At 42.0% G+C, this 24,529-nt stretch overlaps 1 protein-coding gene across 1 annotated transcript; it reads left to right on the forward strand.

Moving 5' to 3' along the window:
• Window positions 1–4,920: 4,920 nt before the first annotated feature.
• On the forward strand, window positions 4,921–21,037 carry LOC311199298 (myosin-1B; the record flags this gene model as incomplete). Its single annotated transcript, XM_084273371.1, has 38 exons — window positions 4,921–5,124; window positions 5,203–5,346; window positions 5,444–5,600; window positions 5,953–5,980; window positions 6,079–6,196; window positions 6,276–6,368; window positions 6,481–6,544; window positions 6,627–6,725; window positions 6,831–6,934; window positions 7,016–7,154; window positions 7,482–7,600; window positions 7,692–7,841; window positions 8,211–8,381; window positions 8,740–9,034; window positions 9,667–9,740; window positions 10,049–10,136; window positions 10,220–10,337; window positions 11,085–11,208; window positions 11,294–11,430; window positions 12,145–12,400; window positions 13,090–13,332; window positions 13,434–13,610; window positions 13,696–13,841; window positions 13,929–14,019; window positions 14,108–14,497; window positions 14,815–14,941; window positions 15,736–15,854; window positions 16,390–16,586; window positions 16,995–17,178; window positions 17,265–17,430; window positions 17,603–17,727; window positions 17,871–18,179; window positions 18,280–18,483; window positions 19,304–19,429; window positions 19,524–19,694; window positions 19,787–19,891; window positions 20,122–20,217; window positions 20,885–21,037. 38 exons carry the CDS (start codon window positions 4,921–4,923, stop codon window positions 21,035–21,037), a joined length of 5,811 nt encoding a protein of 1,936 aa, XP_084129497.1.
• Between the last annotated feature and the right edge of the window lie 3,492 nt (window positions 21,038–24,529).

Consider the following 24,529-nt stretch of genomic DNA (forward strand, 5'->3'; position numbering starts at 1 on the left):
ACTACCCTGCATTTTGTCCAAGTTTTTCCAATTCAGAAAGTCAAAGCTTTTGTCTTTTCTTTGACAGACCTTTTCCAAGTTAAAGTTTACTCTTAAAAGACCAAAACTGTAAAAATAAAAGCAATACATACAGATAGGAAACCAAGAGTGACTCTGCATTTTGTTATATTGACTAGCAACATAAATGCAAACAAGTGAAAACAGACCAAGCAAAATATTACAGGTTATGGAAATGTTAAATTTTTATGTAAATTTGAAAAACACTTTGAAAAACTTACTTCACATAAGTCCTTTGGAGTCTTCAAAAATGCATGGGTTATTCTTTCTCTAGTTAAATAATTCTTGCAAATAAAGCTTTTAGCCAGCTGGCAGCTTTATGTCACTATACATGAGACCAGAAAAACACATTCTTCTTTTTTTTTAGTAGCCAATGTAAATCACAGTCCAAACTGCATAACACCAGCAAAAGGAGCCAGTATATAGAATCACTGATATAGCTGAAATTCACTGTGAATTCCAGATCTCAGACAATGCATTAAAGGCATGAGAGAAGTGCTGGTTTATATTGAGATGAGGATCTAGCCATTAAGGTTAAACCATAGGCCCCAATCTTCATCATCAGTGTGAATTTACTCCAAATGTGAAGTTGAGCTCTGCCAATTTCCTCCCCACTCCCAGGATTCCAGTGGCATCACAGAAACAGAGTCAGCTGAGGGAAGAGGAGGAAGGAATTTCCTCGCTTTCTTATCAGGACCTCTGAGTAGGTGATGCTAAGAGGGAGTGGGGTGCAACAGGTGCTGTAAGTGGGGAGGCAGAACATTATGGGATCAAGTGAAGTTGCTGAGAAGTGATTCAGTTCAGATTGCTGTATTTATCATAGGGACTGTTAGTTGGAAAGTGAAGATCAGCATATGGAAAAAAAATCAAGATCTGTTACATGGGGTGAAATTGGTTCTCAGTAAAGCAAAGGATTCCACTGCCCTTTTCACTGGTGCCCTCCTTGTGCTGCTGGAGAACATATGTAACCCTCTCCTTAATCTTCATGGGGATTATCCTAGAGATCAGCATGGCAGATGATCTTTTTTCACATACCAGCATGGGGTTCAGCTCCTTCTGCCAATAATCACCTCTTTTCCAGACTAGCATAGGACATGATCGTTTCTCTTCTAGGTAATGTAAATTTATTAATCCATCCTTCTATGTAGCATACCTACCCTGCAAAAGCAGTGCTGAGTGACTCCTCTGTGTTGATACAGCACATATTCCTCCTCCTTCCAGTGAGATACATACATTCAGTACAGCACTTCTGTAGTCCTGTTCTTATAACCTTTGAAACCTACAGCCCCAGAAGCAAGAGCTGATTTCTATTCCTTTCCTCTGGGATCTAATTCAGTGACTTCAGTCTTAGAGGCTTCTGTCTTCAACTCTAGATTTAACTTGGTTTGCCCTTTTATTGGTCCTTGTGTTCATGGTGACTTGCTGTTACCCCCTTGGAATCTCATCCCAGTTTACTTCCTCTTCTTTAATCACACATCCTTCCTTATCACTACCTTCACACTCATCCTTCCCCCCCAGTTCTTGCTTTGGCTTTTTTCTTCCATTTTACTACTTGGTCATTCATATCATCCCTGGATTCTCACTCCTGCAACTTCTGTTCCTATTCAGATGCTTCCTCCTGCATTGGGATTTCGTTCCTCTAACAATGACCCTGCCTGTCAGTAGGACCCCTCATGCTTTTCCACACTGCAGACCTTTGCAGCATGCAGGAGCCTGTACCTTCACCTTTCCATCCTTACATTACAATACACTGGCTTTTTCTCTTCACTTTATCTACTCAAGTCAGTATCCAGTGGATTACAGTACCAATGTAGCCCACTTCACCTCCTTAAACACAACCTCCTATTTCTCCCCCCCCCCCCCCCCATACACACACCCCCTTCTCAGGCTCTCTTGTCAAATTATTTATAGGAGTTTGATTCACAGACCTGTTATGTCTAATTATATCCATTCAGTTCTAATATGAATGGCAATTCTGCTGGGAGTTAAGATTGCCAAAAATGTTTTGACCTAAGAAAGAGGAGGTGGTGTCTACATATGCAGATTAGACCCTATAAAAGTGCCCTGGGATCAGCTTGTCTTGTCACTCCTCAGAAATCTCTAAGGTAAGACTGTCAGAGACTTTGGCCTGGGGAGGTGGGGGACGAAGGGATACTGGCCCTGCATTCCACAAGCATCAGTGCATTCCTACAGAGGTTCACATTCATTCAGTGGGGGACTGCCACTGTCAGCTGGGATTCTCAGTCTACTTTCAAGGCATCCGTAATTTTTCAGTCTATAAATTTTCTCTGGGATTACATGCAACAGTAAGAGGGAAGTTGCTAATTCTGTTTTACAGTATTGACCACCATCCAGTCTGCATCTTGTCTCACAAAAGGTAAGATCTTGATTTATTCATCATGGAGATGCTCTAAGGTGGGACTTCTACACAGGTGTGAGGGTAATCCCTGTATTCCTTATATTTATGTCCACTGTATAAATGCAATACAAGAATTGGGCTGGATTGCCAGTATCTTTGCCACAAAATCCTCAGAGACAGCAGTCTTAAAAGTACTGATCACTGTTGCATTGCCTCAGTTTCCCTCAGGATTCTTTATAGAGAGTAGTTTCCTATGCTGACAGACATTAGGTCCTAAGCTTAGGAGAAACTGTCCTAAGAAGAAAAACTCCATCAGGAAATAGTTTCCAATTACTTGTCCATAAATTAGTTATATTCTTGAAGCAAATTTCTTTTCTTTTTCTTTTTGCCTTTACCTCAAACATGGAGGGTCACTGGCACTGTCAGTGAAACAACATGAAAAGACTATGAATTTTAAATTGTTAATCTTTTATTTTTTCAAAGGGAAGCTCGAGGAATGCAGTTAGAATGTTGTGTATCAAAACATCTAAGTGCTAAAAGGAAGCATTTCAATCTGAGCTTTTAAGCTCACTTGTGCCTATAAAACACTGCACAATTGTGATATAATGGTATAAGCAAATATTAGTGATCACAGGGAAATTAAGAAAGGATTATACCTACTTGGATAACTAGAAAAAGAGAGATAGAGCAGCAACTAACTTTGAGATGTTAAATATTTGTACTCAGGAAAATTAACTGTTCATATTTAATTTTACATTCATTTATATTATTTTTAAAATTTTGTCATGTGTAAATATGTAACTAGCATGCTTTGAATAAGTGGAGAAGTGTTAGCATATCACTGATTTCAGGAAAAATCATATGAAATGGTCAAAAGAGAATAGTTATCAAATGCTTTTAAAAAGCCATCTACTGATATATATAAATACATATATATATATATACTAACCTAGTGTCAACTAACATACTAAGCACTGTAATAATACGAGAAAGGTACATTTTAACAATGACATTAAATATCTATACAAAAATACAATATGCATTATATATAAAATACACAATAATATACTATAATATATACTAATATATGCAGTATTCTAATATTATTCTTGTTAGGAATCTTCTAAGAAAATGTGAGGTGATATAGGCAGTGCCAAAGCTGCTGCTGAAAGACTGGGTCCATTTTACAACCTTATGTAATTATTTTGTGTAATGGTCTCAATCAATTAATAAAACGTAAATGAAGTGGAAATCCACATAGTTAGAGACAAAATCATCAGTCAGGAAATTGTACCCACGTGTTTGAATTAATAACTGTAAATTCTGTTCTGAAGTCTGTCTTGCTACCTCAGAAGGCAATTGGTATCATGTGTAAGCAGTGAAATATTCAGTGAACCAAGTATTATAATGTCCAGAAATACTGTGTTCATTGATAAAATATTAATATGTATTAATTTTGTTAGACTGACCATAGTGCAACAATGCGGTTGATAAATGTTAAAGAATTCAGAAAAGAGTTTTTAAATATATTCAAAGTTCAAAATACTTTTCCTGCCCTGCTGTCAAACCGAAACTGTTTCTCAAAGAACATTTAACTGATTTGATTTTTGCCTGTAGTTCTGTCCTAGGTGAAACTTTTGATAGAGAAATAAACTTCTTAATTCATTTGCAAAAGCTACTCAAAATCCAAATTGTAGACGATAAACCTAGATAAAATTAGGCTTTAAAAAAAAAGAATACATTTAGATCAGTATTAATTTTGGAACAGTATAACTAAAATCCACCTTCACAATTGCACAAAACCTTTCAGTGAAGACAGATGTTTGGTAACAATAAACCAGGGTAACTAATTTATTTTCTTTAAATAGTAGTGAATGAAGATTACTCAGTTTCTGTTATAAAAAAGATGAAAGAGTAGAATGTCAGCTTTGTTTGTTAGCTGATGGATCTGTGAAATGATTGAAATATTTAACAACTTGGGCTATTTTATCCCAAGGAATGTCTTTAATCAGAAGTACTAATATTAGCACTCTGCATGTCCAGTGCAGTATCTCTTCCAGTCTTTACTGTAAACAAATCTCATAGTCTGAAAGGTGCTAAGCAGAAAAGACACAAGAGGGCTTTCAGAATTCCAAACCTGTGATAATCGAGTGAACGCAGTGTTTGGAACCTTGGAAAGGATCTGTTTATTTCGGTAATTCAACAAATGAGGAATAAAAAAACCCAACAAACCAAAACAAAAAATCCCAAAGAAAGAAGATCCAGGAAGCATTTCCCTGTAAATGCAGTCATCCAGTTGTCCTGAGATCTAAATATGTACAACAAAAATAAAGATCATTTTAGAACACAACTGTGATTTAGCAAAAAAATTAGTGAATTCAATCAGTTGCTACATACAGCAGAGCACCACTGTGCTGTAAGAATGTTTCTTCCATCCTGTGCTATTGTAAAGTATTTTCTACCCTCACAGATACTTACTGTATTACCCCGAGTAAGCAGCAGCCATGTCGTCAGACTCAGAGATGGCTGTCTTTGGGGAGGCAGCTCCCTACCTCCGGAAGTCAGAGAAGGAGAGAATCGAGGCCCAGAACAAGCCTTTTGATGCCAAGTCATCTGTCTTTGTGGTGCATGCAAAGGAATCCTATGTGAAAAGCACAATCCAGAGCAAAGAAGCAGGAAAGGTCACTGTCAAGACTGAAGGTGGAGAGGTGAGGAAAAAAAAAATTCAAGGCTTGAGAATTCAGATTAATCATGCTTTCAGATAACAGACTTCTTTTTTTTGGCAGACCCTAACTGTGAAGGATGATCAAATCTTCTCCATGAACCCTCCCAAGTACGATAAAATCGAGGACATGGCCATGATGACCCACCTCCACGAGCCCGCTGTGCTGTACAACCTCAAAGAGCGTTACGCAGCATGGATGATCTACGTAAGTGCCAGCAGCAGTCTGCCCAGAGGAAGGCAGCCAGCAGGAGCTGCTCTGCCAGGCTAAGTGGAAGCCAACGTGCTGTCTCCCTTCCTCGCAGACCTACTCGGGGCTCTTCTGTGTCACTGTCAACCCCTACAAGTGGCTGCCGGTGTACAACCCAGAGGTGGTGTTGGCCTACCGAGGCAAGAAGCGCCAGGAGGCCCCTCCACACATCTTCTCCATCTCTGACAACGCCTATCAGTTCATGCTGACTGGTGAGTTACTTGATGACCTTCTCAGCACTCTAAACCAAAAAGCCACACTGAACTCTTTGAAGTACATAAAAAACCACCAGAGAGTTGTATGGCTGAGAACTGGATTGAGCTAGACAGTGATTGATTTCAAGTGTAACCGACCAGAACTCTGCACGGACTCAGCACGCTCTATTGTCTGCTTAGATAAAATCCGACTCTGTGCCATTGCAGAAAGACTACAGGAATTTCTCTCCTATATTTCTCCACTTATTCTAGTAGTTACAAAACCTGACAATTCTTAAAGTGGGCTAGGCTTCTTCAGTGTCACCCAGATCAACTGATAACATTATCTTTCTTTCTGCCTCTTTCACAGATCGTGAGAACCAGTCCATCCTCATCACGTACGTACACCACCTGCTTGGGTACCTGAAGGGCTACACAGTGCCAGGAGACCTCCTGCCTCACCACACACTCTCTGCTTCTCTCTTTGGTTTCACAGTGGAGAATCCGGTGCAGGGAAGACTGTGAACACCAAGCGTGTCATCCAGTACTTTGCAACAATTGCAGCCAGTGGGGATAAGAAGAAGGAGGAGCAACAGCCAGCAGGCAAAATGCAGGTGAGGTCCTGGGGGTCAGAACCTGCAACTAGCAAATCTATCTATGAGCTATATCATGACAATAAGACTTCCATTTCAGGGGACACTTGAGGATCAAATCATCAGTGCTAACCCACTGCTGGAGGCCTTTGGTAACGCCAAGACCGTGAGGAACGACAACTCCTCACGCTTTGTAAGTTGCTGCCTGGGACAAAGGGGCTTTTTTCCTGGCCATACACTGACTTGAGACTCTTGCAGTCAGAATTGATAAAAGAGATCTCAATTGACTTTTCTGCTTCTCTCAGGGCAAATTCATCAGAATCCACTTTGGTGCCACAGGCAAACTGGCTTCTGCTGACATTGAAACATGTAAGAGACCCTCCTGGCCCGATCCCTTTCCTTACGGCCTTCCCCAGGTCTTGTGCTAACTCGGCTCTACCTTCCCTGACAGATCTGCTGGAGAAGTCCAGAGTCACTTTCCAGCTCAAGGCTGAAAGAAGCTACCACATATTCTACCAGATCATGTCCAACAAGAAGCCAGAGCTAATTGGTAAGCAGGATCACTAACTTCTCCAGACACTGGTCAGGGAACAACAGGTCATTCCTTTATGTGCCAATGACATTTGTTCCCTATGTGCTTTCTCCTTCTTTCCAGAGATGTTACTGATCACCACCAACCCCTACGACTATCTCTATGTGAGTCAAGGGGAGATCACTGTTCCCAGCATTGACGACCAGGAGGAGCTGATGGCCACAGATGTAAGTAACACACAGATGTTTTCTTAGGCAGACACTGACCTTTAGCAGGCACAGTACTTACTGGAATGATTCTTTTGTTAGAGTGCCATTGACATCCTGGGCTTCACTGCCGATGAGAAGACAGCCATCTACAAGCTGACAGGGGCTGTCATGCACTATGGCAACCTGAAGTTCAAGCAGAAGCAGCGTGAGGAGCAGGCAGAGCCAGATGGCACAGAAGGTACCAGCACAATATCTAGTGTGTGCTGTTTGGGGGTTCTTAGATAAAAGTTAAGACACAAATGAAAGTGACTGAAAGTAACACAACAGCAACAAGTCTGATAACGATGAATATTAATAGTAGAATAGGTGACAAGTATGTTAGCATTCTTGAACAAATCATTTTACATGCCATGTCTGCAAGTTAGCCTGCCACAAGACGCTAGAACTAATTGCACTGTATTTGCTTCTGGGAAGATCAGAGATTGCCTGATGAACTACCAATACTAGCTTTAAAGGAACACTAATGCCTGCTGGTACCTTAACAACTGATGGTTTTGGTCCTTAGTTGCTGACAAGGCTGCCTACCTGATGGGTCTGAACTCAGCAGACCTGCTCAAGGCTCTCTGCTACCCCAGAGTCAAGGTTGGGAATGAGTATGTGACCAAGGGTCAAACTGTGCAGCAGGTAAGAAACAAGTTATGATGAAACCAAATGCCATGGGTTAAACACTTCCTCTTTTGCTCCTGATGTCAACTTTTCTGTTACTTTTCTTTAGGTATACAATTCAGTGGGTGCCCTGGCAAAGGCTGTCTTTGAGAAGATGTTCCTGTGGATGGTTGTTCGTATCAACCAGCAGCTGGATACAAAGCAGCCCAGACAGTACTTCATTGGTGTCCTGGACATTGCTGGCTTTGAGATCTTTGATGTAAGTGGAGGATCATCACACATGCTTCCTTCTGAAAGGGGCAGGATTGTTTTTATGTATTTGATTATTGTGTCATTCTGCAGTAATGGCACTTAATGCTGAAACCAGATTCCCTTCAAATGCTTAGGGCACATAGACAAATCTAAACATGAAAACCTGCACTTGAATTAAGCTCTGTAAGTCTTCTCAGATCTCAGTAATGTTGAGACAGTGCCAAGACCTGAAAGGGTAGATACATTAGAGGATTGAATATGCCAGTCATCTTTCTCATGACTAGAAATTCAGGGTTGAAAATAAAACTTCTTCGAAGGTGAAAAATACTCCTGGAAGTGAATTCTGCAAGTAAGTAAATCTCATTGCATTCTGCAGTTCAACAGCCTGGAGCAGCTGTGCATCAACTTCACCAACGAGAAACTGCAACAGTTCTTCAACCACCACATGTTCGTGCTGGAGCAGGAGGAGTACAAGAAGGAGGGAATTGAATGGGAGTTCATTGACTTTGGGATGGACCTGGCTGCCTGCATTGAGCTCATTGAGAAGGTTCTCAGGCCCTTCATACTTTTATATTTGACATCCAGAAAATGATAAAGGGAATTCTCTGCTCAAATTAGATCACACTAATGTGTGACACTCATGCTTAATGTAGCACATAACATGATTTTTTCTGCATTCTGTATACATTTTCCTATCTTAGTTATTTCACTGCCTGTGGGATTCTGTTGCATAGTACATACTGTACAGATGGGACAAAAATTTCAGTCCTAGTCAGTGTTCTGAAGTTTGTATATTATTTAAATGCATGCTGAGTGGTTAATACACTTTAAACGTCTTTCATCCCCCTCTCTCTCTGCTTGTTGTTTCCATGCCTCTTTTCTTCACACATTGCTATTTCTTCCAGCCCATGGGCATCTTCTCCATCCTGGAAGAGGAGTGCATGTTCCCCAAGGCAACTGACACCTCTTTCAAGAACAAGCTCTATGACCAGCATCTGGGCAAGTCCAACAACTTCCAGAAGCCCAAGCCTGGCAAGGGCAAGGCTGAGGCCCACTTCTCCCTGGTGCACTATGCTGGGACAGTGGACTACAACATCACTGGCTGGCTGGAGAAGAACAAGGACCCCCTGAATGAAACTGTTGTGGGGCTGTACCAGAAATCATCCATGAAGACACTGGCTTTGCTCTTTGCCTCTGTTGGTGGGGCAGAAGCAGGTGATATTCTTTTATCATTTCTACTGCAATTTACAGGGAAAAAATTTGCAGTACTATATTGAAATGATAGTTATATTTCAAAAAGTGAAACCCCATCTTCTTGGAACTCAGTCAGTCAGATTTATAATGGGTATTACATTTCCCTAGAGGCATTAGGAGATCTGTATGTTTTAAAGACCATGTTTTTAATGTTGTACTACAACATTAACACAGGCTACCTGACAAACGAGACTTCTGCAACATGGGGCACTCCCAAATACTTCAGGGAATACAGTAAAATGTGTCAACATACTGCTAAATTTATGTATACCCTTAGATATAAAGATACATAAAGACTGCATTTGGTTTATTCACTAGAAAGTTATTTAATTCCTTAAATATCTTACCATACAAATTGTTGCATTTTGTTTCCTGTTTTAATTTTCTTGACCTTTGAAGTCATTAGATTTTATTCTGCCATCAACTGAAAAAAACAAGACTCCTGTTGCAACTTTAAACATTTTTTTATCACATTATTTTATTTTCTGGGGCTTTTTAAGATGAACACACAAAGTTCTTCAGATTCTAACTGTATGCTTTCCTATTAATTTCTGCTTTTTAAATGTATTGTTGTCTAGAGAGCGGTGGTGGTGGCAAGAAGGGCGGCAAGAAGAAGGGTTCTTCTTTCCAGACTGTCTCAGCTCTTTTCCGGGTACTGTAGAACAATCTTTATAAATATTACTACACTGGGGGGGAAGCAAATAGAATATTCAGTTCAGAAAAGCTCTAGCTTGATGTAATATACAAAATCTTTATGTTCAGAAGGGATAACAGCACATACTTCTTAATTAAGAAGGATTCTTATTGAATCTTTAGAAGTATTATTTCAGAACTGCCCAAAAACTCTGCAATATATATATCTATATATACATATATAGTCCTGCAGTGGTTTTACTCCATTTAATAATAAGATTGTGTAAGTGACATTTTTAAACCCAAGCTTTTGCTCTTGCTCTTAAGGAAAATTTAAACAAGCTGATGAGCAATCTGCGGAGCACACATCCTCACTTTGTGCGCTGCCTTATTCCTAATGAAACCAAAACCCCTGGTAAGTTGTTGAAGTTCTGATATGTGATAAATCTGTTCTTCTCTCTACAGCACAATGAAGTAGCTATTATGTCATTTTTTTAGGTGCCATGGAACATGAGCTGGTCCTGCATCAGCTGCGGTGTAACGGCGTGCTGGAGGGGATTAGGATTTGCAGGAAGGGATTCCCCAGCAGAATACTTTATGCAGACTTTAAACAGAGGTCAGATTCCATGTCTTCCACCTGCCACCATATCCACCAATGCTGAATAATTTTCTAATTGTTTCAACTACTTGTGGGAGGGGTTGTATCTGCCTTCAGGTATACAAAAGTCAGTTGTCCAAGTTACTCATCCAGTTTTTTCTGTAGCTAGCTAGAAGAACAGGAATTTTCAAAAGACAATTATTCTTGTCCTCAATTCATATTCTGCTACAGGATTTTTAAATTAACTATGCAGAAATTAAGTTGATTAGAGACTTTGTTAACTTCTAGATAGCAAAGTAAACAGAAAAGTGAGTGAAACTAAAAGATAGTCTAGACTAACTTGTTGGAAAAATAAATAAAATAAAAAAGTCTTGCTACTTCTATATAATGTGAAAAATCCTCAGTATCTCCTAATGTTATTATGGATAAAGAATTACTTCTCTCTGAAGATTCTGCGCTTGAACTTAAAGTTCTGATTTAGAGATAAGGTATAGAATAACAAACAGAGCATGTGAAATATCTCAACGGTTACTCATGGAAATCAGGAGCCATTCTGTGGGTATTTCTGGACTAAGGGAAGTGCAAGGTTTTTCCTAAAAACATTATTTACCCACAAAAATGGGATTTCTAAGCAGTGGGACCGAGTTCAGATTTATTTACCTGTCTTCTTGATCCCACTTCAGAGAACCTTAACAATGGCATTGGTAGAGGTATGATTGAGCTTTCAGGAATCTCACCATCTTCATATTCTACTTTCTCCCACAGATACAAGGTGCTTAATGCCAGTGCCATCCCAGAGGGACAGTTCATTGACAGCAAGAAGGCTTCTGAGAAGCTCCTTGGGTCAATCGATGTGGACCACACCCAGTACAAGTTTGGACACACCAAGGTACAGCCTCTCCTTGACTCACTCACTGCCTGGCTGTGCTTTGCTCAGCCTGGCAGTGACCTGCTGCTACATTCCCTTTCTCTAGGTGTTCTTCAAAGCTGGGCTGCTGGGGCTCCTGGAGGAGATGCGGGATGAGAAGCTGGCACAGCTCATCACCCGCACCCAGGCCAGGTGCAGGGGCTTCCTGATGAGAGTGGAGTTCAAGAAAATGATGGAGAGGAGGTAGACACTTACAGTCATTTGGCCTGCTTGGCAAATCCTCATCAGATTCCAATGACATGAACAAAAATTATAGTCAATTGCTCTGCACCAAATCTCATTTATTCATCATTAATGTAATTTACCTATATGGATGTAATTCATTGTGTATGTAAGTAAAACAGTAGAAAATCCCAATTTAGGAAAAAAAAATACCCTTTTTAACTTCTATCACCCAATGTACTACGTTTTGCTAAATTAAGTAAAAAGCTACATTAAATGTCCAGAAACAAGATATGTATTCTGAGCTAGTTATTTTAAGTCACCATTATAATCAAAGGTGAGAAACACATACCTGTAGCATAAGAGAAGTCATCTCTTGCGTTGAATATCTTTCATATAAAGGAACCAGTCCACATCTGAAGGTGCTCCTTTTCTTTGGCTATGAAAATTAGCCAAACATATGGACTTCAAAACTGTAAAGGTTGACCAAACTAGGGAGTTTAGTATATATTTCATATATATGAAATAAATATTTTATATATATATATGTGAAATATACCTCCTAGTATTATTGAATATATTAAAATATAATAACTATTTTATATACTCACAGATATATAGAACTGTAACTATGAAGTGTTATATGTAGAAATTTCATGTTATACATGTCAATATATACAATTAAATATGTATTATACATTTAAGAATATGTAAAAATACATAATTACCTTTCAGGGAGTCCATCTTCTGCATCCAGTACAACGTTCGTGCATTCATGAATGTCAAGCACTGGCCCTGGATGAAGCTGTTCTTCAAGATCAAGCCCTTGCTGAAGAGTGCAGAGTCTGAGAAGGAGATGGCCAACATGAAGGAAGAGTTTGAGAAAACCAAGGAGGAGCTTGCAAAGTCTGAGGCAAAGAGGAAGGAGCTGGAGGAGAAAATGGTTTCTTTGCTGCAGGAGAAGAATGACCTGCAGCTCCAAGTGCAGGCTGTGAGTATTGCTAATGTTTTTGACTTGTAATGTCCTGTGTAAACGTATCATCAACAGACACATTATCCCAGAACAGTGTTTATTTTAAAAGCATACAGGTATGTAATAAAATATGCAGGAAAACCACATAGAAAAGCTAAAGTGAAATCTACAAATATTAATAAATCTGCAATGAATTATTACAGCTGGTTCCTTACACTTTTAAAGAGAAAAGTAATCAATTTCCAGTTAATAAATAATACTAGTTTTCAGTATACATGGCAACTACATACAGCAGCATTTATGGTTTTATACAATATTATATATTATATAATTTTAATATGTTACCTCATCAATGATGTTAGTCTGGAGGTCCTCTTAAAACCTTTCATTTGAAGAATCACAAGTGAATTCAGATGGAGTAGGAAAGGCTGAGATCGTCATGCATTTCTCTTGCATTTCTGGTCCGTCTCAGGAAAAACAGATGAAAGTGCAGTTCTCTCCTTTTTCACTAAAACAGAAAGGAAAAAGAGCAAGCAGGATGTAGAAAGAAAAATATTTTCTTAGTGAATTGTGTCTTAGAATGCTTTTAAAAAGTTTTTGACTACAAAGGACATTGTAAAGTTCAGGAAAAAAATATACATGTTTGAGAATCTGGAGGAAAATAATAATTATTTGAAAACTATTTTATTTAAATGAATCATGTGTAGGAAGCTGATGGTTTGGCTGATGCTGAGGAGAGATGTGACCAGCTCATCAAAAACAAAATCCAACTGGAAGCCAAAATAAAGGAGCTGACAGAGAGAGCAGAAGATGAAGAAGAGATGAATGCTGAGCTGACAGCCAAGAAGAGAAAACTGGAGGATGAATGTTCAGAGCTGAAGAAAGATATCGATGACCTCGAGTTAACTCTGGCCAAAGTGGAGAAGGAGAAACACGCCACCGAGAACAAGGTGCGAGGCAGAACCTGTGTTTGTGCTCCAGAGGTCTGTGTACTGTAACATGACTTCTGGATCGACTTCCCTTATTTACACTTGCTCCTTTCTTCTCTAAGGTGAAAAACCTGACAGAGGAGATGGCAGCTCTGGACGAGAACATCGCCAAGCTGACCAAAGAGAAGAAAGCTCTCCAAGAGGCCCATCAGCAGACGCTGGATGACCTGCAGGCAGAAGAGGACAAAGTCAATACGCTGACCAAAGCTAAAACCAAGCTGGAGCAGCAAGTGGACGATGTAAGTGCACAGGCAGAGAGCAGGAACAGCACAGGGATGGAGTTCCACCTGGCTGGCCGAGCACTGGGGGTCTTGTTCTGTTTAGCTGGAAGGGTCCCTGGAGCAAGAGAAGAAACTGCGCATGGACCTTGAGCGAGCGAAGAGGAAACTCGAAGGGGACCTGAAGCTGGCTCAAGACAGCATAATGGATCTGGAGAATGATAAGCAGCAGCTGGATGAGAAACTGAAGAAGTAAGTGTGGCTGTGGGGCAGGCGAGTGCTGGGCTGGTGGGCTTGTCTTTTCCCTGTGAGCTCTGACACGGTTTGCTCTGCCCAAAGGAAAGACTTTGAAATCAGCCAGATCCAGAGCAAAATCGAGGATGAGCAAGCCCTGGGCATGCAATCACAGAAGAAGATCAAGGAGCTGCAGGCAAGTCTGTGTGCCCTCTGCTCTTGCCCCCAGTCTCAGGCCAGGCAGGAGGAGGGCAGGAGTGTGAAGGGTCCCTGCTGTTCCCCAGGCTCGGATCGAGGAACTGGAGGAGGAAATTGAGGCAGAGCGAACCTCTCGGGCAAAAGCGGAGAAGCATCGTGCTGACCTCTCCAGGGAGCTGGAGGAGATCAGCGAGCGCCTGGAAGAAGCAGGAGGAGCTACAGCAGCTCAGGTGGAGATGAACAAGAAGCGTGAGGCCGAGTTCCAGAAGATGCGCCGTGACCTGGAAGAGGCCACGCTGCAGCACGAAGCCACGGCTGCCGCCCTGCGCAAGAAGCACGCGGACAGCACGGCTGAGCTTGGGGAGCAGATCGACAACCTGCAGCGAGTGAAGCAGAAGCTGGAGAAGGAGAAGAGTGAGCTGAAGATGGAGATTGACGACCTGGCCAGTAACATGGAGTCTGTCTCCAAAGCCAAGGTACTAAAATATTTCTTTGCATTAGTTCAGACATAATGAAGTATTCATCTTGTAATACAGAAATTCAAGTTACTCATATTTTAAAATAAATAGTTGCACTTTGCAACTTGAATTTGACTTTATAGAATAAACTATTAGTTTAATAACATACTGTATGATTTAGGTGAGAAGTAAAAAACTTTACCTGAAGCATCTAACCTAAGGAACTACAGGGTGTCATTACTTGTTTTAGAATATTATGACAATGAAATGAGAGACTGACCTTATCAGTTTTCTGGTTTCTTCTGAATTAAAATTACTCCTACCCTATCCTTTAGTCAAATTTGGAGAAGATGTGTCGTTCCCTAGAAGATCAACTCAGTGAGATTAAGACAAAAGAGGAGGAACAGCAGCGGACAATTAATGACATCAGTGCTCAGAGAGCTCGGCTACAAACAGAATCCGGTAAGACATTTGTGATTTTTAAGTGAACATAGGATTTGGGCTTAAAAAAAAAAAAGTATCTAAAACGCCAAGGGATCCTGGTGGATCATGAGCCAGAAATGTGCTCTTGTTGCAAAGGTGGCCAACGGAATCCTGAGCTGCATTAGGATCTACTCAGCACGAGAGGCTACTGTGTCCAGTACCAGAGAGATACAAACATCCTAGACTGTAACCAATAACATGATTAAGGGACTGGAACAATCAGTCACTGGAACAACATCCCCAGGGATGTTCCCTATTGGGACCCCAAACCTCATCGGAGATTTTCAAGACGCAACTGGAAAGGGTGCTAGATATTCTCACACAGGCTACTTTCCCATGAAATGTTAGACTGGATTACCTTTCAAGGTTCCTTCCAACCTGGACTGATCTATGATTCTATAACTGGAGTTTCAAAGAAAAAAAATATATATCTTAACCTGGACTTCTTCCTTCCGCTTCCCAGGAGACGTTTAGAAGGGGACAGTGAGTACATCCATGATAGTACTCATTCTGTAAGCCCAAGGCTTGAAGTGACCACTAAATTTAATGCAAACATACAATGGGAGAGATAAGTCTTAAGACTTAAGCAGTATGTATCTCACTTCTTGCCTCTAAAATAAATACTTTGGCATACTCAAAGAAATGGATAGGTAGCGGTGATTAGGATTCCAAGAAAGAAATAAAGTTTTGTGTTACTCAAAATGGGTTTATGAGCATTGAATTATCAAGATTTACACTAAATAAGTCACTTTTACTCATCTGAACTTTCTCAGGTGAATATTCACGCCAGGTGGAGGAAAAAGATGCTCTGATTTCTCAGCTTTCTAGAGGCAAGCAGGCTTTCACTCAACAGATTGAGGAACTCAAGAGGCACCTAGAGGAAGAGATAAAGGTGAGAAGACTTTATAAACTCTGTCTTAATCATTGCATTTCTCCTGTCTAGGAAAAGCTTCATTTATGTATGAAATTAGAGAATCAACAAGATGAGAAGGGTGAAAAGTAACTTCTTAGGTAATTCAGGGCTGGAAGGGACCCATAAGGATCATCAAGTCCAACTCCTGGCCCCATACAGGGCCAACCAAGTCATCCCCTCCAGAGCCTCCACCATCCTTACTGCCCCCATCTGGATAGTCTCCAATAGTTTTGTGTCCATCTTATACTGTGGCAACAGAAAAACTGCACACAGTGTTCAAGGTGAGGCCGCAGCAGCAGTGTAGAGTAGGACAATCCCCTCCTTGGGCTGTCTAGCAATGGTATTACATATCCTTCCCCTTCTGTCCAGACTATCCATTAAGTCTATTGCAAATACTTTGCTGTTCCTTTCTCACCATCATTCTCAAGACAGAGTAATCCAGTGTTCATCAAAATGGGGCATTTCCGAGGACCAAGATATTTCCATTCATAGTCACACTACTGTTTCCCCCCAGGCCAAGAACGCCCTGGCCCACGCCCTGCAGTCTGCTCGGCACGACTGTGACTTGCTCCGGGAGCAGTATGAGGAGGAGCAGGAAGCCAAGGGGGAGCTGCAGCGTGCCCTGTCCAAGGCCAACAGTGAAGTGGCCCAGTGGAGAACCAAATATGAGACAGATGCCATTCAGCGCACAGAGGAGCTGGAGGAGGCCAAGTAGGTTGGGAAAGTGGAAAGTTTAATGGCTGCAGAAGACTGAGACTGCCAAGGGAAACTGGAAATGGGAATTGCTGACCATGGGTTAGGATGGGAGTGGGACAAAGGCAGGATTATACTCTGTTTATGGTAAAGGACAGAAAGGGAGGGAGAAGAAAAGGGTGCTGTGCAGTAAGTGTAGATTGGAAGCACAAGCACGGCCATTAGGGCCAGACAGAGCTAAAAAAGGCTGAATACTCAGTAGGTTTTAGGACACAGAAGTGACAGACCCCTTAGGCTGCATCCAGTCTGGAGCAGAAAAAAACACTGCAAAATGGCCTGGGCTCAAAGTCTGCAAAGTGGGCAACTGCCCTCTCATGAACAGTACAGAATTGCCTGTACCCCTAAGCTGTGCTTATCCCCTCCCAGGAAGAAGCTGGCACAGCGCCTGCAGGATGCAGAGGAGCACGTGGAAGCCGTCAATGCCAAGTGTGCCTCCCTGGAAAAGACAAAGCAGAGGCTGCAGAATGAAGTGGAGGACCTGATGATTGATGTAGAGCGATCAAATGCTGCCTGTGCAGCTCTGGATAAGAAGCAGAAGAACTTTGACAAGGTCTTCAGGGCTGCAGCCTTGGGGTTCCTGGGCAGAGCGTGGCCTCCGCATTGCCACATCCATGCTCACGCCCCATTTCTCTTCAGATCCTGGCAGAGTGGAAGCAGAAGTATGAGGAAACGCAGGCTGAGCTGGAAGCCTCCCAGAAGGAGTCTCGCTCTCTCAGCACGGAGCTCTTTAAGATGAAGAATGCCTACGAGGAGTCCTTGGACCACCTGGAGACGCTGAAGCGAGAGAACAAGAACTTGCAGCGTAAGTCCCTGGCCCTCTGCTCCTGGCAGGGCTTTCTCGCTCCCCAGCAGCACCCAGCGCTCCAGAGGGCTCTGTGCCTGCAGGTGGGCAGAGGGGCCTGTGCCCTTGTTGTGACAGGGCCCTCCCCATTCAGCTCTGTGCCTGACTGGGCCTTTGCTCTTGGTTCCCACAGAGGAGATTTCTGACCTGACGGAGCAGATTGCCGAGGGAGGAAAGGCGATTCATGAGCTGGAGAAAGTCAAGAAGCAGGTTGAGCAGGAGAAGTCTGAAATCCAGGCTGCTCTGGAGGAAGCTGAGGTGCAACATTCTGTTCTTGATTGTTTACTTACAATGCAGTTTAGCAACCTCATACACCATTTATGAAATAATATGCACTGACAATAAACTCCAGGCACAGGAATCACGGGATTTGGGGCATCAACCAGGGTTATGTTTTTCAGGCTTCCCTAGAACATGAAGAGGGGAAGATCCTGCGCCTCCAGCTTGAGCTCAACCAGGCAAAATCCGAGATTGACAGGAAAATAGCAGAGAAAGATGAGGAGATTGACCAGCTGAAGAGGAACCACCTCAGAATTGTGGAGTCCATGCAGAGCACCCTGGATGCTGAGATCAGGAGCAGGAATGAAGCCCTGAGGCTGAAGAAGAAGATGGAAGGAGACCTCAATGAAATAGAGATCCAGCTGAGCCATGCCAACCGCCAGGCTGCAGATGCACAAAAGAACCTGAGGAACACACAGGGAGTGCTCAAGGTCATTTTAACAAAAATTGCCTACAGAGGAGTGTCTTGACTGATATTTTCAGTGCCAACAGCCCTGAATATGCATATAATTTCTCTTAATGGGTCTACAGGATACTCAAATTCATTTGGACGATGCTATCAGGACACAGGAAGACCTGAAGGAGCAGGTGGTCATGGTGGAGCGCAGAGCAAACCTGTTGCAGGCTGAAGTTGAAGAGCTCCGGGCAGCCCTGGAGCAGACAGAGAGGTGTAGAAAGGTGGCTGAGCAGGAGCTGATGGATGCAAGCGAGCGTGTGCAGCTCCTCCATACCCAGGTGAGGTCACTTTCTGAGAAATGGCACCCCAGGTAAGTAGGAGAACACTTGTATGCTGAATTCTAGTCAGCACTAAAGGGTGAAAATCTAAGACAAGTAGTAATCACCATTATAATCATCATATAAAAGAGATCTTTGCCAAAAAATTATGTATACTTGCTATGTTCCCAGGGTGCCCTTGATGAAACCCATGCTTCTACTTTATTTTACTTCCAGCACAATTTCCACTGGAAAGACACTTTGTCACAGGGAATGGGTTTTTTTAATCACAAATGAGCATTTAGGGACTGACACTCTGAGACAGCAGCAACATTCATTCCTTTCCCTGTTGAAATTTAGCAATAGGGATCCTCGTATTCCTTGTCCACACTGGCAGGAAAGTGGGGATGAACTCCTGGCTCTGATTTAGTCTGTGTCAAGGAAACTTTGATGTGAGCTATATGAAATAGCAATCATCCAGCAGTCAAGTGCTGAAATCTAGGGAAAGGGCCTGGTTTCAAAGAAGCCCATATGATTTACATTGCCAGTTTTTCTTTTCTTGATTATAAGAGTAGATTTCCCTTCACTAATTACGATGAAGAAAAGGCATTTCACAGACTTTCCTCACTCTGTTACTTCCCTTTGCCAGGTTTGGGGAATATGGCATAGATTATATTTTTAAGTACTCTTTTTAGGTTTATTAAAAGTAATTGTTGGTTCTAATCCCTGGTGATACAAAATTTTACATAACAATCTATTGATTTTTCACATAGTTATTCGAAATCCTGTAATGTTCTTGATTTTAAATAATGAGCTAAAAACCTCTGATGTTGCTCAACAGAACACCAGCTTGATCAACACCAAGAAGAAGCTGGAAACAGACATTTCCCAAATTCAGAGTGAAATGGAGGATACGATCCAGGAAGCCCGCAATGCTGAGGAGAAGGCCAAGAAGGCCATCACAGATGTGAGTTGGGGGCTCTTCTCACTGTTTCAGATAAGTGCCTTCTGCCCAAACTGCCTCCAGCCCCAAAACTGCTTTGCCCTTTTTCTTTCCTCAGGCAGCCATGATGGCTGAAGAGCTGAAGAAGGAGCAGGACACCAGCGCCCACCTGGAGAGGATGAAGAAGAACCTGGACCAGACGGTGAAGGACCTGCAGCACCGTCTGGACGAGGCCGAGCAGTTGGCCCTGAAGGGAGGCAAGAAGCAAATCCAGAAGCTGGAGGCCAGAGTGAGTAGGGCTGGTGTTTGTGCAGGAGGGTGAACACGTCCCGTGAGTAGCCACCAGGCAGGGAAGCTCCAACACTGGGCTTCTCATTGCAGGTGCGGGAGCTGGAAGGGGAGGTTGATGCTGAGCAGAAGCGCAGCGCTGAAGCCGTGAAGGGTGTGCGCAAGTACGAGAGGAGGGTGAAGGAGCTGACCTACCAGGTGAGGCAGGAGGCATATTAGTGTTGACACACTCCTCTTCCAGGAAGTCAAAATTTTGGCACGTGGCCTTTCTTTCTATACCCCACTCAGTGACACTGTTCACAGGTTTTTATATCCCTGTCCTTCTGGACAGCCATGATCCATACAGAATGTTACTCTCTCTGTTTAACAGTTACCAATTTTAGAGAAAGAGGCAAACAAGGTTTTCTGTTACTTACCATTCTCTTTAGTCTGAGGAAGACCGCAAGAATGTTCTCAGGCTCCAGGATCTGGTGGACAAGCTGCAAATGAAGGTGAAATCCTACAAGAGACAAGCTGAGGAGGCTGTAAGTATTGCTGTGTTCAGTGTTAGTCTCCATCCATACGGAGGTAGAACTTTGTGTTGATGCTTTCCCATGCATAATTCTGTTCTAACCTGTAACTTTTTTTGGTTTTTCTTGCTGGGCACTCGGGGATGAACAGATTAATTGTACTCAGGGGTCTAGAGGGGTATAAAATACATTCTCATGCATTACTGAAGCACTGGGAAGAGCTGTGCAGGCTCAGGTTGAACACTGTAGCAGTAGGTCTCTGCTTCCATTCACTCATTTCATATTTCTAACTAGCAGAAAAAACAATTACCTTCAAAAAATGTAATATGTAATTTTATAGCAGTAAATAAGTGGAAAATCATTCAATGGAAATAAGTCTAATTGGAATTTTTGAATTATTATATATAAGGTGCATTAGCACTTCATATCCAGAGAGGGATTTCTGGTATCTCTTATTTTTACATATATATATAGATATATCTTATTCTGGTATATCTTGTTAGTCATCTAAACATTTAGCATTTAAGCTATTTCTTTGGATTCCCTCTAGAACAATTTGGGATAATTACATACTAACTTACAGTCTTTTTTTTTCATTATGTAAAGGCAAGATACTCTTGCAAATCCAGAATGACATTCTTAAACACTGTACAACCTATTTAATCTCTCTTCCAATACCCAGGAGGAGCTGTCCAATGTCAACCTCACAAAGTTCCGCAAGATCCAGCACGAGCTGGAGGAAGCTGAGGAGCGGGCTGACATTGCTGAGTCCCAGGTCAACAAGCTGCGAGCAAAGAGCCGGGAGATTGGCAAGAAGGCAGAAAGTGAAGAGTAAATGTCTCCAACGCTGCAAAGTGAAAGAGAATTGAACAAAATGTGAAATTCTGTCACTTTGAATTTGTAACCACTGCTTAGTCCTTCATCAGCCTCTAGATAATTAATGCCTAGATAATAAAACCAGTAGATTTTCCCATGGAAACAGTGAGCAGTTCACTTCTGTATTTTAATTGATATTCTGGCTCTTTATAAGGTTTACGTTTTTCCTCACTTATTTCAAGTAATTCAATTAAAAAGCTTGATTTAGGCATTTTCAAAGTGTTTCAGCCACTGTTGAAGTGGTCTCATCAGACATCCTGCTTCACTCTTACTATGAAATTTCATCTAAGACTTCCTTAAGGGAGAAAACCATTATTTCTTTGCGACAGAATGAAATTATCCCTTATAATTTCTGCTTTAGGAACCCAATAGATTAACTCAAGTTCTGTCAGAGGAATAAGAATCTGTTGCATCTTCTGGTAATGCAGTCTAATTATTGATTAATCTATTAAATTGTGTCTTATTCGGAAGATCTGTTTTCAGGTTAAACCTTTTCAGACCTTCAAGCCATTCTGAAACACAGTTTAGAGGACATTTAAACCTCAAATGAGATCTATTTTTAACTCCCATTCCTGAAAGTGACATGCAAAGTATCATTCCAAGGGCAGCAAAATGAATTACCTTACATTGTCATGCATTTCCTATATTCTGTTCCCAAAAGTCCCCTGAATCTTCTAGGCTGGTCAGGCACCCACTTAGCTCCTACCAAGTCTCCATGAAACCAAATCAACTTTTCCTGTTGAAGAGGCACTTCCATGTCTTCAGGAATCAAAAATTATTGTCTACAATGAAAAGTATCAAAACAGTCTCTGTAACATAATAGAGAAAATATACATCTGGGAAAAAGTTGACTGAATGGGTGGCAATTCACATGGGCCTGGCCAACTCCTTTTTTGATTGATATGACAAACTTGATGACGCGTTAGAGCTCCCATGCACCAGTGTTCATTTTGAGTTGGGCCACACCCTAACACCTTCTTCCTTACCTCTCCCATTTCCTTGGGTCTCACACCATTGTCTTCCTTTCATACCCCAGTGTTCACTGGACAATGAGGCTGTGGTGCTATGTGCCATGTTTTGAAGAAGTCCAGAGCAGGAGGTTATAACAAACAACACAACGTAGTCACTTTCCTCACAGTAGACTTTTTTCTTCATTAAGCCCTGAGAGGAGTGATCCAGCCCACAACGCATCTGCCATTTGGCACTGAGAAACCACTGTCTCAGATCAATCTTACAGCCATCATATTTCTCAGTAAACACGGGATAGCCTAAATAATATGGTCAGTGTCAAGCAGCTCTCCAAGGGTGTGAGAGTGTCTGTGTCCTGAGGGACGAGAGCATGGCTTGAGGGGTCAGCTATGGGACCTGGGGAGTCCCAGTCAGCTGTATATGGGTGGGGGACACTGGAATTGTGGATCAAAGACAACTTTAATAACAACTGAGCAAATTTTTATACCCTCTGGATGGCTGAGGCAGCAGCCTCCAGTCAGGTTTCAGGACTTTTCATTAACACCAGAACCACACCATTCCTATACTAAAGGTTGTCCCAGGGGCATCTTTCCATCTGCACCTTCCTTACCAGGACAAAGCCACCGTGCCACCTCCCTGCTAAATAAAGTCACATCTCTAAACGACTGTCTGTCCTGCTTTTTCTCTTCTTTTTTCAGCTTGTCTCCAACAAGCAGAACTGTTTCTTGTCCAGGGCTGCTTTTCCACTTCCCACAGAGAGCTAATGCCAGGTTCTCTACAAATCACTTGCTGGCAGTAGAGTTACAAAGAGGCATTGACAATTGCAGATGCATGTCGTCAAGGGTTTATAGCTTTGCAAGGTCTGGCAATAGAGCTCCAATCCATAGAGGAAAAGTTTGGGCCTTTGAGAGGGATGGAAGGTACAAAAGTCATGACTTAAAATAATGCTGTTTCATAACCTGCCAGCAGGCTCTACAGAGAAGGACAACAGGGGTACATGGGACATTACTTCGGAGGGGTGTGAGGTTACGTAAAGAGCGTAGGCCCACTGAGGCAGTACAGGGCTGTGCAGGGCTGTGCAGAGCTCTAATGTAACATATATATAAATAGAGCTGCTGGGGTGAGCTTTACCCCAAGCTCCTCCTGGGATTTGCTTCAGATCAAACCACTTTGGACACTCAGAGACCATCCCGAGGGACACTTCGTGTCAGTGGCGATGATTATCAGCCTGTCCTTGCCCAGGATCACTTCTCAGAACTCTCATATAACAACACAGACATACCCTTAGCTTCTTTAAGAAAGGTGATATCCCTTCTTACATGGCTTTTAGATATCCATTAAGGCAATACCAGCTGGTTCTCCCACCTATCCACCTATTTTTGATACTCCACGAGGTTTGTAGAATATGACTTCCCTTTACAAACAATATTTTTCTCAGTACTTATGTGAGTCTTCAGATTCTACTCATTATTAGCTGCTACTCTTTTCCCAGTACAGGCACTAGGTTTACTGGACCACAGTTCCCTAAAACACTTTTTAACACTCAGCATTCTACTAGACAACTTCCAGATCTCCAAAAGCAAGGCAATTTTAGCAAAAGCTCACACAGTCAGTAGCTCAGATGTTTCATTACTGTACCTTTTTGGAAATCTTGGATAAATCCCATCTGGTCTTGGCCACTAGTTACTACTATCCATTATGTCTAATTGGCAACATGCAGAATGTACAATCATCATAATTTGATTAGCTGAACAATTCTGCCATGGAAGTCAAGCCATTTTTTTTCCCAACACCATTTTTTTTTCTCTGCTGCTACGAGATAACATCCAAAATAAGCAACGTGATTTACTCTTGTACAGGAGATGGTCGAGGTTTCAGACCACTTCTAAGCAGGAGCAAACAATCTGTATTGTTTCAATCATTCCTGCCTCTTCTGCTTTTGCTGCCAGGATTGCCTGGGGGAAAAAATGTCTTGTTGCCTTCAGAATGCCAACAGACAGATGATGACTTGGTAATGAATGTTTTTCTAGTTTGGCTGCCACAGGAAGGGCAGAAGGAAGAAGACCTGTCATTTAAGGTGAAATAGCCCCAGAGCTCCCAGGGTAAGCCCACTTTCTGTCAGTAACTTAGAGAGCATACAGATGGCTGCCAGCTGCTGAAACAATCTAAAGATACAGTCATAGCACTGGTTTATGCCAGAAAAAAAGGTAGAACAATACATTTAGGATAGAGATCACCTTTCCCCCAAAATACACAATACATATCATTGACCATTTTGCAGTGTTCAGTAGTTGGCTGAAAGACATCTTCAGTGCCTGTGCTCCAGTATTACAACAGAAGCTCTTCTAGACCAAGGGTAGGTAACAGCTGTGAAAAAAGCTTGCAAATATATTTTTAGAAAAGAATCCCTCAAAGATTATCACTGATTCTATTTGGCCTTGGTGCAGTCTCAACCTCCTGCTTACTGATGCAGAAAATCAGC

Source organism: Gallinula chloropus, assembly GCF_964237585.1.
Source record: "Gallinula chloropus genome assembly, chromosome: 20".
Lineage (NCBI taxonomy): Eukaryota > Metazoa > Chordata > Aves > Gruiformes > Rallidae > Gallinula > Gallinula chloropus.